Raw genomic sequence first — 15261 nt, 5'->3', positions numbered from 1 at the left:
GCTTATGAGATGCCGGTTTACATCCTTGGCTAACACACCACCTCGTTTCAGGGCTAAGTTTAATGCTACCTGCAGCCGCTGGAGGTAGGAAGATGGCTTCTCCCCTGCATCTTGGAAAGTGTCCATGAATTTTGCAAAGAGTTCTTCTCCATCTTGCACTGTGCCATATGCTGAATCCAATATGTCCAGATATACAGGAGGTGGAGTATCTGAACTTAAATGCTTCAGCATATCAGCGGCTGGGGGAAGTAAACTCTCCACGATCCTCCTTGATCGCTGCAGCTCAGAAACTGATGGGTCTTTTAGTAGCAGATCCACTCCTGAATGCCAGGTCTCGTAGTCTGCTTCATGTGCTGGTCTAGGCAGCCGTCCAGAAAACACTCGGAGCCTTTGTGGATGGTAAGCACTTTCTTCAGTTTTCATAATGTGTTCCACCACGTAGCGCTGGACTTCGGGTGGTTGGATGTCATCATCATGAAGAGAAGGTCTCAGTCGTGAGGTAGGTTGCTGCTCAAGTCTCTGTCTGGAAACTGTAGGATCAGTGGCGGTTGACAACGTTGGCTCTTCCTTCATTGTTGGATCTGCAGATGCTGCCATAACCTCAGACTTCTCATCAGGATCCTCCATCTTAGCAGCTGAGTGAAGTTCAGCAACTGATTGTCCAATCCGAGTCATCGTGGATTTTAACACCTCTGCAAGATCCATGCCAGAAAGCTTTGCAAGTTTCTGTAACTCAAGTAAATAAGAATGAGTTTTACTCTGTGCAACATGTTCTGCATATACAACAGCTAGTTCAGAGATGGAAAATGTGTCTGACTTCTCAGATGATTTGAATGAATATGGTAGAATGGAACGCAATTCAGCTAATGCTGTACCACTGCTAAATTCAACCACAAGCTGGCCCTCAAACTCAGAATCAGCTTCAGAAATGATTTCAGTCTTTGTTATCTTACCATATTGTTTCAAAAAGTCAAATACTTCCTCTTTACTATCTTCGTCTGAAATGCCTTCAACCAAAACAGAGTTGGGAATTTTTACGTCGAGTTTTTGAAATTCATCCATATTGTTGATGACAGGAAAAAAAAAAAAGAAAAATAAATAAATTTGTGTTTTACAAAATGCCAACAACCTCCTGGCTAGCTCGCCAAGCTATGTAACCCGAGTTACATTTTAAGATTATTAAAAAAACCAAATCAACGTCACTCTAAGTAAAAAACTAGGTTCCAGGTTCGTCTACTGGAGGTAGTGGCAAATTGCAAGACACATACAACTGGAGAGTGCAAAATCAATGAAGTGTATTTATATTTACAATATATACAAATTGTTTCACAGCTTTAAAGTCCAGTTCCTTAAACCAAGGAAGTCTCTGTCGGTGACGAGAAGGAAAAAACAAAAATAGTCCTTTAGTTCCAGCTGTGAAGTGGTTGGTTGAATTTCCCTTCCGGTTTGGAGATGTTTCATCAGATTATGGGTGACTTTCTGAATCCGCTATGGTTAGCTCGCCAGTCCGGTCAGTGAACAAAAACCAGACAATTCTTAATGTGTCCCAGATCCTTCAGCTACTCCGAGCGGGGGTGGGATCTGGAACACACCTGGCCTGCGCAAACAGGCCCGACAATCAATGTACATGTACATGCATTTTTTAATAATCGAATCTGAGCCTACATAATTACATGCAATTTCAATCCAAATGTGTTTTTATGTAGGTGTGTAATCACAGGCTGGGAGGCTAGCGCTAGCATTCTAGCTCCCGAGCAACACTTACCAGTTCCTCTTTTGACAAACAGAGATCGTTTCAGCGTTCAGATGAGCGACCATATGTCTGTAATTTAGCAGAGGTATACGATTGATGTATAATCGACATTCAAAAGCAAAACCGCTTTGGGAACAACACCCAAGCCTACCTGCACGTCAAAGTCCCACAGCGTCTGCTACCCAAGGTGCGATTTAGCAGCAATATCAGCAGTGGCTGTCAATTTAGGACTGACGTGCAGCTGTCACATGACGTTAAACCCTCGCGAGAACAACCCTGCTCTCGCCCGGTTAGTGTCGAAAACATAAAACAAAGGAGGATTTTTAAATTAGATCTTTAAATAAAACAAAATAAGATTAGCTTTAACAAAATAGAAAATAAAATAACTAAACTACATCTAATATAGAAAAATTATCCTGGTTACACGTACTTTGACCTGTTTTATCTGTTCATATATCAAAACATTCAGCTCAGTTGGGACTGGTGCAGTTTGACTTTTAACATTTGTAAGTTTTATACTTTTTGAACTTTTTAACTTTATTTCCTCAGATTTCTGCTCAGAATCAAAGAGATTCAAAACCTTCAAACACAAGAATCCATCCATTTAATTTGATATACTTTTTAGCTACATGTAGCTTTAGTTACTGATTTGCTAATTTTAGTTTTTGGTTTATTAAAGTATTTTTGCTGATTAAGGAGCTGAAAGCTGGACTCGCTCCAGTCGGGGATGGATTCTAATTAATTATTACAACAAAACTGACTGAAACTTAGAGTTTAGTCCAAAAAAAATTATTTGACACACGCTTCTTTTTCATTTTCCTCACTTGACTCTTCAGTTTTAATTGAATACACAGAATAAAACAGTTCTTGATCATTTTTGGATGTTTTTGTCCTTATTTTTAAGAGGGAAACCGTCACCAAAACAAAAAAAGAGGTGAATTTATTTGCTTGTTTACGTCTGCAACTCTTAAATGTTATTGCACATTTTAGAAAATAGTAATAAATATAAAACTTTTGGTCAATTTGCAAAGAGTTATCAAATAAATATGCAAACAAAGTAAGAGAGAAAAGTAAATAATTCAATATTGGAGGGAAATTATTGTGTAGAAGTTGAAATTTTTCTTTAGTTGATCTTTAATTCTTATCGTAAAGCTTTGGATATACGGTAATCATAAACTGGAAAATCTAAAATGTTAAAGGAAATCATTTATGTTATCATCTCTGAACTTTAATCCAAGAGCTCCAGCAGATGATTAATGGAAGAAGAAGGAAGCGGTTTGTTTTTTTTATTCTAAGAAGGGATTTCTGAAAAGTTTTAAAAGTTTGGGTTGAAAAGGAAACAAAAGTAAATGACTTGTACATCTTTAAAAAAAACAATTTTCGCCAACTTGGCTCAAATAACATTAAGACAACAAACAAACAGATTAAATTGGCCATTTTTTTTTATTAAACATACAAAATATAAACCAGTATTTGGACATTGGAAATTTAATCACCGTCGGTCTGAAGCTGAGAGAGGATGGTGGGAAATAAGAATCTGTAAAATCTGCCATTTGTAGCCTAAACACCTCTTCAGGTGCAGCCGTGTCCCTAACAAGTTCCCGAATCCAGAAAGAAGCAGAAATGTTGATGTTACTTTGTGTAAAATATCACAAAACATTCTTCATTTGGACCCAAAACGCTCCTAAGAGAGATGAATTTTCCCAGAATAAGAATTTTCTAACCATTAAATTGACCCCATTGGTTAAAGATTACCTGCCAGCAAATACAAATATTAAATATATGTTTGATATTGCACTGATCAGCTTAAAATCATCATCATCATACAGTTGATCTTCGTCTTCCTCTCGGCCCGTGACGTCATCATCAGGAAGTCCAGTTTGACTCAGATCTGGGCCTTTCAGACAAAAACAGCTCAGTGTCCGTTTGTTTGGATCCGGTTTGGGTCGGAACCGTTTCAGCTTGAAATGTTTGAGTGTTTAGGTCCTCAGCAGGCGGGCTCCGCCCTCAGATCTTGTTGGTGTACTTCAGCAGGCCGTAGACGCCGCCACCTGAAACACAAACGGAGTTCGACTCGTTACGCGTCGCAGTCCACCGCCTAGTGTGTGAAAAAGGTTTACAGACTCAGATGGGCGACGGTGTAAATGATTCACCTTTTTGCTCGTTTTAATTCGACTTCCTTGTTTTTGTTTATTTCCAAACTTCACAACAGCTATGAGTGTAACCAGCGTCTCTGGGACGCAAAAATCTATTTCTTCAAGGAATTATAGTTTGTTTTTATGGATTATTTCAGATCTTTGAAAGTGTGGTTCTGTGGAAAGATCATAAACGATCAATATCTTACCTGTAGTAGATAACTCATCTCATTGAGCTTCAGCTCATCTAGCTAGCTTGTTGTTCATCTAGTTATCCTTTAGCTCATCTGAGTAACCTTCTGCTCTACCCTCTGCTAATCCAACTGGCTTTCTGCACATCTAGCTAGCCTTCAGCTGATCTAGTTAGCCTTCTGCTCTCCTAGTTAACCTTTTAGCCCATCTCACTTGACTTTAGCTCATATAGCTAAACTTCAGCTCATCTAGCTCGCCTTCTGCTCTCCTAGTTAATCTTTTAGCCCATTTAGCTGGACTTCTGCTCATCTAGCTAGCCTGTTGTTCCTCTAGTTATCTTTTAGCTCATCTTGCTAGACTTTAGCCCATCTTGCTAACCTTTTGCTCATCCTGCTGCTAATCTAATTTGGTTTCTGCTCATATTGCTAACCTTATAGTTCATCTTGCTATTCTTTAGATCATATAGCAGCTTAGCTTTTCAGCTCATGTAGCTAGACTTCTGCTCACCTAGCTAACCTACTCCTCATCTAGCTAGTTTTCTGCTCATTTAGGTAACCTTAAGCTAGCCTAAGGCTATCTTAAACTTTAGCTGTAGGTAGCTGTTTGAACGACCTCAGATTGTAGAAATAAAGCTTATTTCTGACAGGATTGATGAGCTAAAGGCTAGTCTGACAGGAGCCAAGATGACAGTGGACTGTTGTCTCCTTTAAAGAAATATAATCCTAAAAGTTTCACCAAAAGGTTCTTGCAAACACTAATTTATAAACCTTTACATTGCTGGTAAATTGGCTTTTACGCGGTTGGTACAAATAGCGGCAGTGGCAGCTAGCTGTAGCACTTCCAGCGCACCTTGGAACACCCTGCAGGAATATACTAACATACAGTAACTGCCCAAAAAAGCCATGTGATGTAAAACCGTCAGCAGCGTGAAGTAAAATAAAACAACATTAATGTGAATTATACATGAAATCCTTCTAATTGAAGCACTTTAATTTGGACTGGCTCAGTCTGAGCGTTCGTTATAAAACTTTATTCCTCGTTCAAAGAGCTATCTACAATAAGTAAGATATTGACTGTTCATATTCTTCCCGCAGAAACAGATTACAAATATCTTAAGTATTGCTTTAAGATCAACCATAACCAAATATTTCAAATTCAGCTTTCTTTATAACCGCATCTCGGGTTTTATTTTATTTTGTGCATTCAATCAAGTGACAATCAAGTAAAAACTACTAACCATAATGTTTTTTATTTTTTAATAAGACATGTATCAGGGAATGTTGTGTCTCTGTCACTGCCACCATTATGGCTCAGATTGTGATTTAAATATTGATTTGCATTTATTCAAAGACCCTGGGACACCAGTGAAAAGACAATGTCTCTCCTCTGCAGAGTCCATCGTTTAACCCTGAGGGCAGCAGGAGGGTCAATTTGCTGTATTTACCTAACGGATGACGTTGGTGTAAATTAATCTCATGTAACGTTTGTCTTCTGTACTCACCCAACAAACCAACGCTAGCGATCGAGCCGATAGTGATGCCAGCGATCGCTCCTCCTGAAAGACCTCCTGACGAACCTTGTGGCTGAGCAGTTGGGTCTGTGTTGGGTTTAGTAGGTTCAGTAGGACCAGTAGGCTTTGTAGCACCAGTGGAGTCTGTAGAACCAGTAGAATCTGTAGTACCATTAGAACCAGTAGGAACTGTAGCGGTTTCAACTGTAGTAGCTGTACCAGATTCCTCAGTTGTTCCGGCGGTACTCTCTGGTTGAGTAGTGGTAGAAGCTGTTAAGGGAGTTGTTGTTGCTCCACACAGAGTTACTGAATCAAAACAAAAACAAGGAAAATATTTAAAGCACAACAATAAAAACGTTCCACAAGAACACGAAAAGTTTCTCTCGGTATAAAGTCAAGATATGACGGCCGACTGGAACATTTCTGATGAAACTCCGTCTACGAAGCTACGATAAAAAAAATGCCTACAACTTGATGTGTTAAAAAAAGCAAAAAAAAACGCATCAAAAGAAATGCCATCGGCTTGGGAGTGAGGTGCTGCCTCAAGTGGAGGAGTTTAAGTATCTCAGGGTTTTGTTCAAGAGTGAGGGAAGCAGTATTGGGGACTCTGTACCGGTCTGTTGTGGTGAAGAGGGAGCTGAGCTGCGAGAGGAGAGCTCTCAGTTTACCAATCAGTCTACGCTCCTACCCTCACCTGTGGTCATGGACTTTAGGTCGTGACCAAAAAAAAAATCTCAGATATAGGCGGTCAAAATGAGTTTTCCCCTCAGGTTAGCTGGGCTAGCCTGAGGAGAAAGACAAGTTTATCTGGGAGAGACTCGGAGTAGAGCCGCCGCTCCTCCACGTCGACAGGAGCCAGTTGAGGTGGTTCGGGCTTCTGGTAAGGATGTCCCACTGACACCTCCCTCGGTTGGCCAGAGAACGTCTTGGAACCAAACTCCCATTGTTGTCTGTCAGGAAATTTGTCTACCCAATGTGCTGCTAAAATCCAGAACCCACCGTTCACCAACGAGCCGCAAGTTTTGAAGAATAAACTGCTTTTCTTTAAAAAAAAAAAAACGGCCAAAAATTGTGGCGGAAACCAAGCAAAATGGTATGAAAGGGTGCGTCAGAGATAATAAACCTAATCTTTATCAATAACAAGCCCTTTTTCCAAACAATTTCAACATCTCAGTTTATGACTTCAACCAACCTTTGGCCCCAACCATTAGAAGCGTTTTAATACATTTCCAGACCTCCACCCTTACACCATAAAATACAGAATGTAACAGGTTTTTCTTTTTAATTTTTGTTCCGGGGCCGTGTAGACAACATTTTAAATGTTCTGTCAAATATTTGTTCCTCAAACACAAAACAAGGTGAGACTGAAGGGCGACATCTTTCTGAAATGTTGGGGGGAAAAGATTTGATTTAAGGATCATTTCAGAAGTTCCTCATCATAACTTAATGCTTTTTTAAGTCGCCATGGCATTTTTAAGAGATGTTTTACAGCCTTGTGTCCAAATATTTATTTTTCCATCTCACAAATTAAAAAATAAATGAAAATTAAAAGATTTTGTTTTGTTTTAAAAAAGGAAACTATATATTAGTCGTTTTTAGTTCGGATCCAGCTGTCCAAGGTTAGATTTTGTTTTAAAAAGGAATAAAGCACGACTGATAAAACAAAGAGTAAAAAATATAAAATTTTACCTGTGAGAAGGAGGCAAAGAGTTGCTGCGAGGAGATTCATCGTTCCACAGTGAGGCTTTCTTCTGTGCTGCTAGAAACACAAAACAAATATAAAACCTCACGTTTATAAAAAGAAACATTTTTCCATGAACGGGTTTGGCTTTTATAAAGAAAAAACTTTATTTATTTTAATTTCTGAGCTACAAATATCCCTTTTAACGTGCAGATTTTTACACAAATATTGATTCTGTCTCTGAAAATAAAACAATTTGTTGTAACTAATTTGTTTAAATTATAAAACTGACTGCACCAGTATGTACAAATATGAGTTTGTATTTTAAAAGAAAGTTGAATAAAATTAGGTTTATATCAGCAGGCTTTAAAACGCCATGATAATAATAACACATTATTCTGTATTTAAATTGTAATAATAGGCGGTAAAGTAAATATTTGACTAAAACAGAGATGTGGTAACACTGATTACCAGAAAACGATGCTGAAATATAAAAAATAATAATCATGGCTGTTTGAAAAACCTCATTAGGGGCTCAGCTGCTCACCTGAGGGGCTGAAGATGATGACTGTCGTCGTTCCTCTAAAACCGGAGAATATTGAGCTTTTAAGGTGCTGTTATCACACAACGCCGTCATTTCCGTCCCTCCCATCTGTGCTGTCCATACTGTCATAAGTCACATGTTCAGGATGCAGGTTTGGTTATTATGACCACCTCACCTTTTTACTGCTCTTTTATTGATCTAGGGTCTATAAATGTAAATCCTTCCCAGCAGCAGAGGACAGCTGTTTCAAATCCTTTTATTAGGATTCTTTTTTTTTTTTTTTTGCCCTAACCAGTAAGCTTTGGGTCTGATTTATTTATTTAGTAGTTTTCCTAATTTGGAACAGAGGCGCTGGCAGCAGCATCAGTGTACAGACGTGTTTGGGTTTATATTCACCACAGAAGGGATGGAGTCGGGAGGGGCGAGGCTCGTTCAAACCCGGGGGAAACTAAGGCGACGCGCTCTGATGAAGCATGGTTACCTCCTTCTGTTTGCTCAGCTCTGTACAGCTGAGAACACGGGGTCGCCACAGCAGAGTTTGCGTGATGCACAACCCTAACCCCCCCGCCCAAACACAACCAAAACAATCCTCTGCCAGCTCCGTGACCTGTGACCTCCCTTATCGTCAGAAAACAAACCAAAATATCCACTTTAAATTCTTTTTTTTTTTTCATAAAACAGACTCGGCCCAGACTTACAGCTCGTCGCTCGTTCTGTATTTGTTCAAGGAAGAGTCAACACAACTGGATCCATCAACTGGATCCATCTCGTGCTAAATTTAGACCGGGAGGCATCAGATTTGAGTTTTCAGCAGAGCTCTGACAGACATCTTTCTGTTTCAGAAATTAGAAAGAAATAAAACCTTTTCCTGTCTTTGGACACACATGGTGAGAACATATATGTGTGGAAGTTATTGTAAACTGAAACAGCCTCATATGTCAGTCACTCTCAGTACTGTTCGCTACAAATATAAAGTTTATATATGAATATAATTAAAGATCTAATGATCCTAGAAGGAATGCATGTTACCCGCCTCCGTGAGAGCTAAAACCACACCAACCTTTAGCTGATTAGCTGCAAAACTCACTGAATTACAGCTACGTTTGTGTAGGGTAAAGTTGCTTAGCTGTGGCGGCCATCTTGAATCGGCTTGTCTCCAAAACCCAACGAGTTGTAGAATTTTGTCGAAATCGGCCCTCTGGTTCATGAGAAATTTCGCTAACAGACAAACCAGAGTAAGCTCCAACAGTTAAGGTTTTAGGGAAAGAGCTCATTTATTTATAGGGGAGATGCTCAGCTACTACCACACAAAGGTTTAGCCATTTTTATGTTATATAATAACTCAGATTTATTATTATTTTCTCTTTGTTTATTCATTCATTCATGTTTGGACAACAGAGAAACAGTTTAGAGCTGAATGAGTCCTTGGTTTGCTGTAAATAAATAAAATAAAGATCTAAAATGTGGAATGGGTTCGTTTTATGGCTCTCCTTTGACCCATTCGTTGACCTGGATGTCCTCCGGTGTTCGGGTGGGAGCGGGACGGAAAGTTGGAACGTGGCGTGGCCTCGTTATAAACCAGCGGAAACTTTTTGGTTGTTTGTGTTTTTTCTGCTTGAACACTTTGGCTCAACGTGAGGAGGAGCTTTAGAAACATGTCACCAGCCGGTGGACTCTCAGCTCCTGGAGCTCCAGCTGAAGCTCTGTAGGACAAAGATGGCTGCCACGGCTAATAAAAGCTAGCAGTCAGAAAACAGTTGTTTTACAGACGCTGAGCTGAGAGTCGGCCACAGCAAACGGGTTGTGTAACATCTTTGCTTAAAAACTTCGGCATGCGGGGCGCCAGGATTTACGCATTCCTCCACGAAATGTGACTTTGGTTTTATCTGGTTTCTGTCCGGATCAGAACGGCGGGGTCAATATTGACTCCTGACATGTTGCTTTGTTGGACTGCACTGAATCTGCCTCAGCCTGTGGGGAACCTGAACTCTGAATGGTTCAACGGCGGCCATCTGAAAACGCTTTGAGCACTCCTGACATCATAAACTGAGCCGAGAGCGAGAAGCCGCCAGCCAGGCTTCTTGTTGTTGAAAGGTTGTCTTTCATAGGTCAGCTTTGGTGAAGCTGTCTTCAGTTCTGAACACACACTTCCTGAGTTTTAGACTTTTTTGTTGAAACTCGTGCGATATCGTGAGACGGCGAGCTCAGAACGATTCTCAGCTCAATTTAATCACCAATCGTTTTGTCAAGCTCTAATTCCCTGAGGCTCTGAATGCTTTGACAGCTTTTTATCAACCAGCATCTCCTAAAATATGAATTGTTCTGGTCTTTAGTGTTTTTAGTGTCTGTGACGTGGAGACTCTGACATCAGACACGATGTTTATTGGTTTGTTTGTAAGATTGTGTTGCATTGCAGGTGAATCACTTTGCGTGCCATCGCTGTTCGTTTCCCCCAACCCTCATTTCTGTAAGATCATACTTCGAGACTTGCCTGTTTCCATCAGGTAGTTTATGAGGATTTTATTGTCCTTGTAAACGCATAAAAGCCTGAGATAAACCCTCTGAAGGAGTTTTAGTAGCTTTAAAGTATCCACAAAACGCCCAGTTGAGTTCCAGCAAAACAAAACCAGAACGAAAAGAAAAACTGAACTCCTTTTCCCACCAAGGAGAAAACCGGGCACATTTTCTGTAATAAAACTCGAGACCAGAAAGTTCGGCTCGTTCAGCAGATCGTTGCTGTGACTTTTGCAAAGTATTTAACTTTATTTACAAATGGTTTCCCTGTAGAAACGTATTGAGATCCGTTTCCACAAACTTGCTCTAATTTTATCTTTAGCTTTTAGCTCCCCTGTTGTTACTTTTGACTTTAGCTAGCCTTTTGCTGCTTTTAGCTTGAACAACCCAGTTTCAGCTTCTTCAGCAGAGTCATTCAGCTCTCAGCGTTCTCACAGAAACCCATGTTTAAAGCAGCCTGTTTTGGTTATTTTGCAGCAGGTTAGAAGCTGATGCCCTCAGATGTGAATTTAAGCTCGTTTCCTGCTTTCACGACTTCAAGCAGAGCTTCTGAAAACGTCGATGTGGGTTTTTGTGGCACGCTGAAGCAGCTCGGGTTAGAAGAAGGTGTCATGAAGGGAACCAGGAGCTCTGACGTCCGGCGCTCTCGTTTCTGAGAAAACGAACCTGAAGCAGCGCCAACAGAAGGCCCACCTGAAACCGAAGAAAACCTCAGGTAGCAAATCACCTGCGGGCCCCTTCGAGTTAATTGCGGTTCATCTGAGGCGACAGATACGGTGTTCCTTTGAGTTGCTCTTATCATGGGGGTTCTAAAAAATGCCAGGACTTTCAGGTATGTTCTGCGGCAGAAATAAGTTGTAGACAAATAAAAAGACTTAAACACAACTTGCTTGAAAAATGATGCTTTGGATAAAACTCAACATTTAGTGACTTGATTTTAATTGTAATTATTGCTGGCCAGAGATTCTGGTCCATATTGACATGTTAGCATCACACAGTCGCTGCAGATTTGTCAGCTGCACGTCCACCACATCCCAAAGGTGATGGATTGGATTGAGATCTGGAGGCTGTTGGAGTTCAGTGAATCCAGACCCTTCAGACCAGATGGGTCTCTTATTGTCCAGATTTGGTGAGCCTGTGTGGACTGTAGCTTCAGTTTCCTGTTTTTAGCTGACAGGAGGCAGTCGGTGTGGTCTTCTGCTGCTGTAAGGTTGGAACGAGTGGTTATTGGAGCTGCTGCTGCCTTTCTGTCATCTCCAACATTCTCCTCTGACCTCACAACAATATCCTCACAAATCAGCTCACTGGATATTTGATCTTTTTTTGGACCACTCTCCTTTAAACCCTGGAGATGTTTGGGTGTAATAATCCCTACAGATTTTCTGAAATACTCAGACCAACATCCAGGCCACATTTAGAGTCACTTAAATCTCATTTCTTCCTCGTTCTGATGCCCAGTAAGTTGTCTTCACGCCTAAAGGCACCAAGCTGCTGCCGTGTGCTTGGCTGATTAACTGTTTAGGTTAACAAACAAATAAACAAGAGGTTCTAATAAAGCAGCCGGTGAGTCTAAATGTGGCGTCCATTTTGGTTTTTTTTTTTTTCATTTTAGAGCCTAGTTGTGATAAGAAAAATGAAATTATAGATTCCAGGCGGTGGAAACTTGCGCCTGACGTTTTTATAACATGATGAAGTTAAACAACAACTATTATTTGATTAACCAGTGTCATAATTGATGATTAAGCACAGCGTGTTATAGAAGTATTGATCAGTTTGTAGCAAATATGGCTGCCACGCCCACGACGGAGCAGAAAATAATGAAGCTCTCCGTTATTTTAGCCAAACTGAACGATGACCTGGCTGCAGAAAAAGGTTTTAATTCCAGGCAGGTCCTTGCTCCTTTTAAAGGTAAAATTAACAATATTGGGGTAAATCTTTGCTTAAAAAGGCATCTTTTTAAAACCAAATTCAAAAAAGCAACAGCTGAACTACAGAGTGAATGAAAACTCGACTGAAAGCAGCTCCGAGCAGCAGAGACTCTGCAGATATCAGCTATCAGACGCTGCCCAAGAAAGCCATTAAAGTCGGGTCAAGCGCCGACTTTAAAGAGTGTTTAGTCGACAGCTGATAGCAGCACCTGAGACTGACGGCTTCAGTTTAGCACGCTCAGAGACAGAGGTGTCATTTCAGCTGGGAAAGCTGCCTGTTTACCTGCTTTAAAGGTTTAGTTGTTGGGTTGTAAACGTAAAGAACTGGAACCTCCACCGAGGCCACGGCGAGATTAGAAAACAGTTCGATCCGGATCATAATCTGGATCAGCAGCAGAACTTAATCCGTTATTTTCCTGAACATTTCCTCCAAATCTGTTTGTCAGTTTTTACCTGATCTTTGCTGACGGACACAACCGGAAACAAAAGGGTCACATGTAGGAGCAGAGAGAAGGTTTTAACAATGGGGTTACCTGGGACCTGTGACCCCATGAACCTTGAAATCCATGGAGATCATCCTTGACCTATGACCCCATCACCACCAAACTCTAATCCCTTTTTTCATGTTTGACATTTCCTGAAAATCTGTTCATAATCTTTAGAGTAATCTTGTCCACAGATAGACAGAAGGACAGACGGACAGACAGATGGATGGACAAACAGATGGACAGATGGATGGGTGGAAAGACAGACGGACGGACAGATGGACAGAGAGATGGATGGACAAACAGACAGACAGATGGATGGGCGGAAAGACAGACAGACAGACAGACAGAGAGATGGATGGACAAACAGACAGACAGACAGATGGACGGATGGCAGGTAGGCAGACAGATAGACGGACGGACAGATGGACAGACAGACAGACTCGACCATCACAGTACTGAGACACAAACATCTCTTCGTCTCTCATGACACTGAGTCTGAGGGACTTATCTGTAAGTTTTAACTTGGAGATAGTTTCTCATAATTACTTAATTAATTTCTCATCAAAGTGGCAAAAATTGTCTCTTCTCCGTTTTCATTCAGTTTGACTCATGTTGTGCAGCTGTTTTACACCAAACAGGATTTTCTTCTTAAAGGTAGAGATAATCGGGTTATAATTCAGTGATGCTGGAGTTCTCTTACTGGCATATTTTAGTAGAGTAGTTTTCAAACTACTTCCTTTTTCTTTTTCCTTTTTGTAGCTCAATTATTGACAGCAACGGGGGAGGAATGAGTGCAATAAACAGTCAGATAAATATTATCGTTGAGCTCTTCTTCTGTGTTTTTTATGTCGTAAACCAATTTATTTTTCCTTCAGTTTCTGTTTTACATCCTCCCAACCATAGCAGGAAACTTTGTGACAACATGACTCCTGCACTGCCCTCAAGTGGACAAAAAAGGGAATAACTCCTGTTTATAAATAATTTAAACCCATTTTTTGGTCTTTATAGCTGGTGTTTACAGCTGGACATTTAGTATTTTACAACACAAATGCAGTTTTAAAAAAAAAAAAAGTTTAATGATAAAATTAAATTGGTAGCAACACAATACAACTCAGTACGTAACCAGAAAATACTAGATACATACTCTGTAAGTACTTCTCTGTTTATACTTATACACACAGTCATTTACACATGAATCCAATGAAATTATAAGTTACAGCTGAACTTATAACAAAAACTAAACTGTATGATGTAAACAGAACATTTAGTTTATTATTGTGAACTCAAAAAAAGGTTTTATGGAAACAACAAAACATTATTTGTTGCTACTAAGATGGTTCATAAAATCAAACTGTCACTTTTACTGTTTTCATATGCCAAATAAAATTAATGTTTTTAATAACATATGTGACTCATGTGGCAAAATGGGTCACAATGAGGAACTTTTCAGTGTTTGGTTATTATTTTTAAATTCTGTATCTGAAAAGCTCCAAGGTGATGAAATTTGGTGATTTATCGCCTGGAAACAAGCTGGTTTTGTTGGAAACTTGGTTTTTATTGGTCTGGAGGGATGTCGTCAGGTTTTCCAGCCCTGTATTTAAAAAGCTTCACATTAATTCAGGATTATATGAAGGGATTTCCTGGTGCTGCGGCTGCTGGCAGCAAAAAACAGGCAATTTTAAAAGAAAATGAAAAGGATTGGAATTTAAAAGGATTATTTCTGAAGACAAACCTGTGAGGAAATGTTAACTTAAAGGTAGATTAGGAGGATTGTACGCTTGTTGTAGTTGCTAGATTACATTTGTTTATGAAAGCAGGACAAACTATATTTAGACAATATTCTGGTCAGTTTAGTTGGCCTAAATATGTAATCAGAATATAGTTAAGTCAAGTCAAATTTATTTATATGGCACTTTTCAGCAACAAGGCAATACAAAGTGCTTTACAACATGTGAACATGAAAATACAGAGTCAAAACACAATATCTAAAATATGAGCTGGGATAATCTAAAAGAAATCTAATATAATCTAAATAAAATCAAGAAACTAAACATATCTAAAACATGAGCTAAGATAGTAAAAGTACAGACTAATATAATTAAGTAGTGCTTGAAATCGCAGCCATAATGTAATCCAACCACAGGCTGAGAGTATTTATAATTTAAAGTAAGGATTAAACGTGAAGTTGGACGTTTCAGGTGTGCGAAAAACAAGTTCGCCTTCAAAATAAGAGCGCCGACCGGAAGCGCGCACCGGTGCTTTTACGATGGCGGGCGCGCACCGGAAGCTATTGTCTCTTGCTAGCTCACGAGCCGAGCGTTGACGCTGGTGGATGCTGCCCAGCTCCGGCGCAGAGAGCGCGTTCGTGCGTCGATGGTGGAGCCGCCGTTCCCCGGTGAAAAACACCCGAAGCGCTGCGCCGGCGAAAAATGCCCCGGAGCTGCGTGTGAGCTGACGGGAGCCCGCGGAGGAGCCAGGAGGCGGAAAAGGAGCCAGGTCTCCGGACTCCGGAGCGG

General features: G+C 40.3%; 2 protein-coding genes and 1 long non-coding RNA gene across 6 annotated transcripts in view; 1 reads left to right on the top strand and 2 right to left on the bottom strand.

The window, feature by feature from the left end:
- tlcd3a (TLC domain containing 3A) overlaps positions 1–15261 on the top strand; it is a 43199-nt gene that overhangs the window by 8821 nt on the left and 19117 nt on the right. The window lies entirely within an intron of this gene.
- Positions 1283–2377, bottom strand: LOC108248152. The gene is made up of 3 exons (XR_001809112.3): positions 1905–2377; positions 1766–1822; positions 1283–1597 (listed from the first exon to the last, which is right to left on the bottom strand). It is a non-coding gene; the product is annotated as an uncharacterized LOC108248152 (long non-coding RNA).
- LOC108248147 (integumentary mucin A.1) lies at positions 3178–7983 on the bottom strand. Of its 2 annotated transcripts, none has more exons than XM_017436708.3 (4): positions 7819–7983; positions 7280–7346; positions 5582–5896; positions 3178–3804 (listed from the first exon to the last, which is right to left on the bottom strand). In XM_017436708.3, exons 1-4 carry the CDS (start codon positions 7942–7944, stop codon positions 3761–3763), a joined length of 552 nt encoding a protein of 183 aa, XP_017292197.1. In that variant the 5' UTR covers positions 7945–7983; the 3' UTR covers positions 3178–3760. The 2 variants fall into 2 exon arrangements, with proteins under 2 accessions (XP_017292197.1, XP_017292196.1); XM_017436707.3 differs by having other exon boundaries at positions 7280–7349; positions 7819–7945.

Source organism: Kryptolebias marmoratus, linkage group LG13 (genome assembly GCF_001649575.2).
Source record: "Kryptolebias marmoratus isolate JLee-2015 linkage group LG13, ASM164957v2, whole genome shotgun sequence".
NCBI lineage: Eukaryota > Metazoa > Chordata > Actinopteri > Cyprinodontiformes > Rivulidae > Kryptolebias > Kryptolebias marmoratus.
Note: the sequence above shows the minus strand (reverse complement) of the source record. Positions and strands in the feature narration are given on the sequence as shown.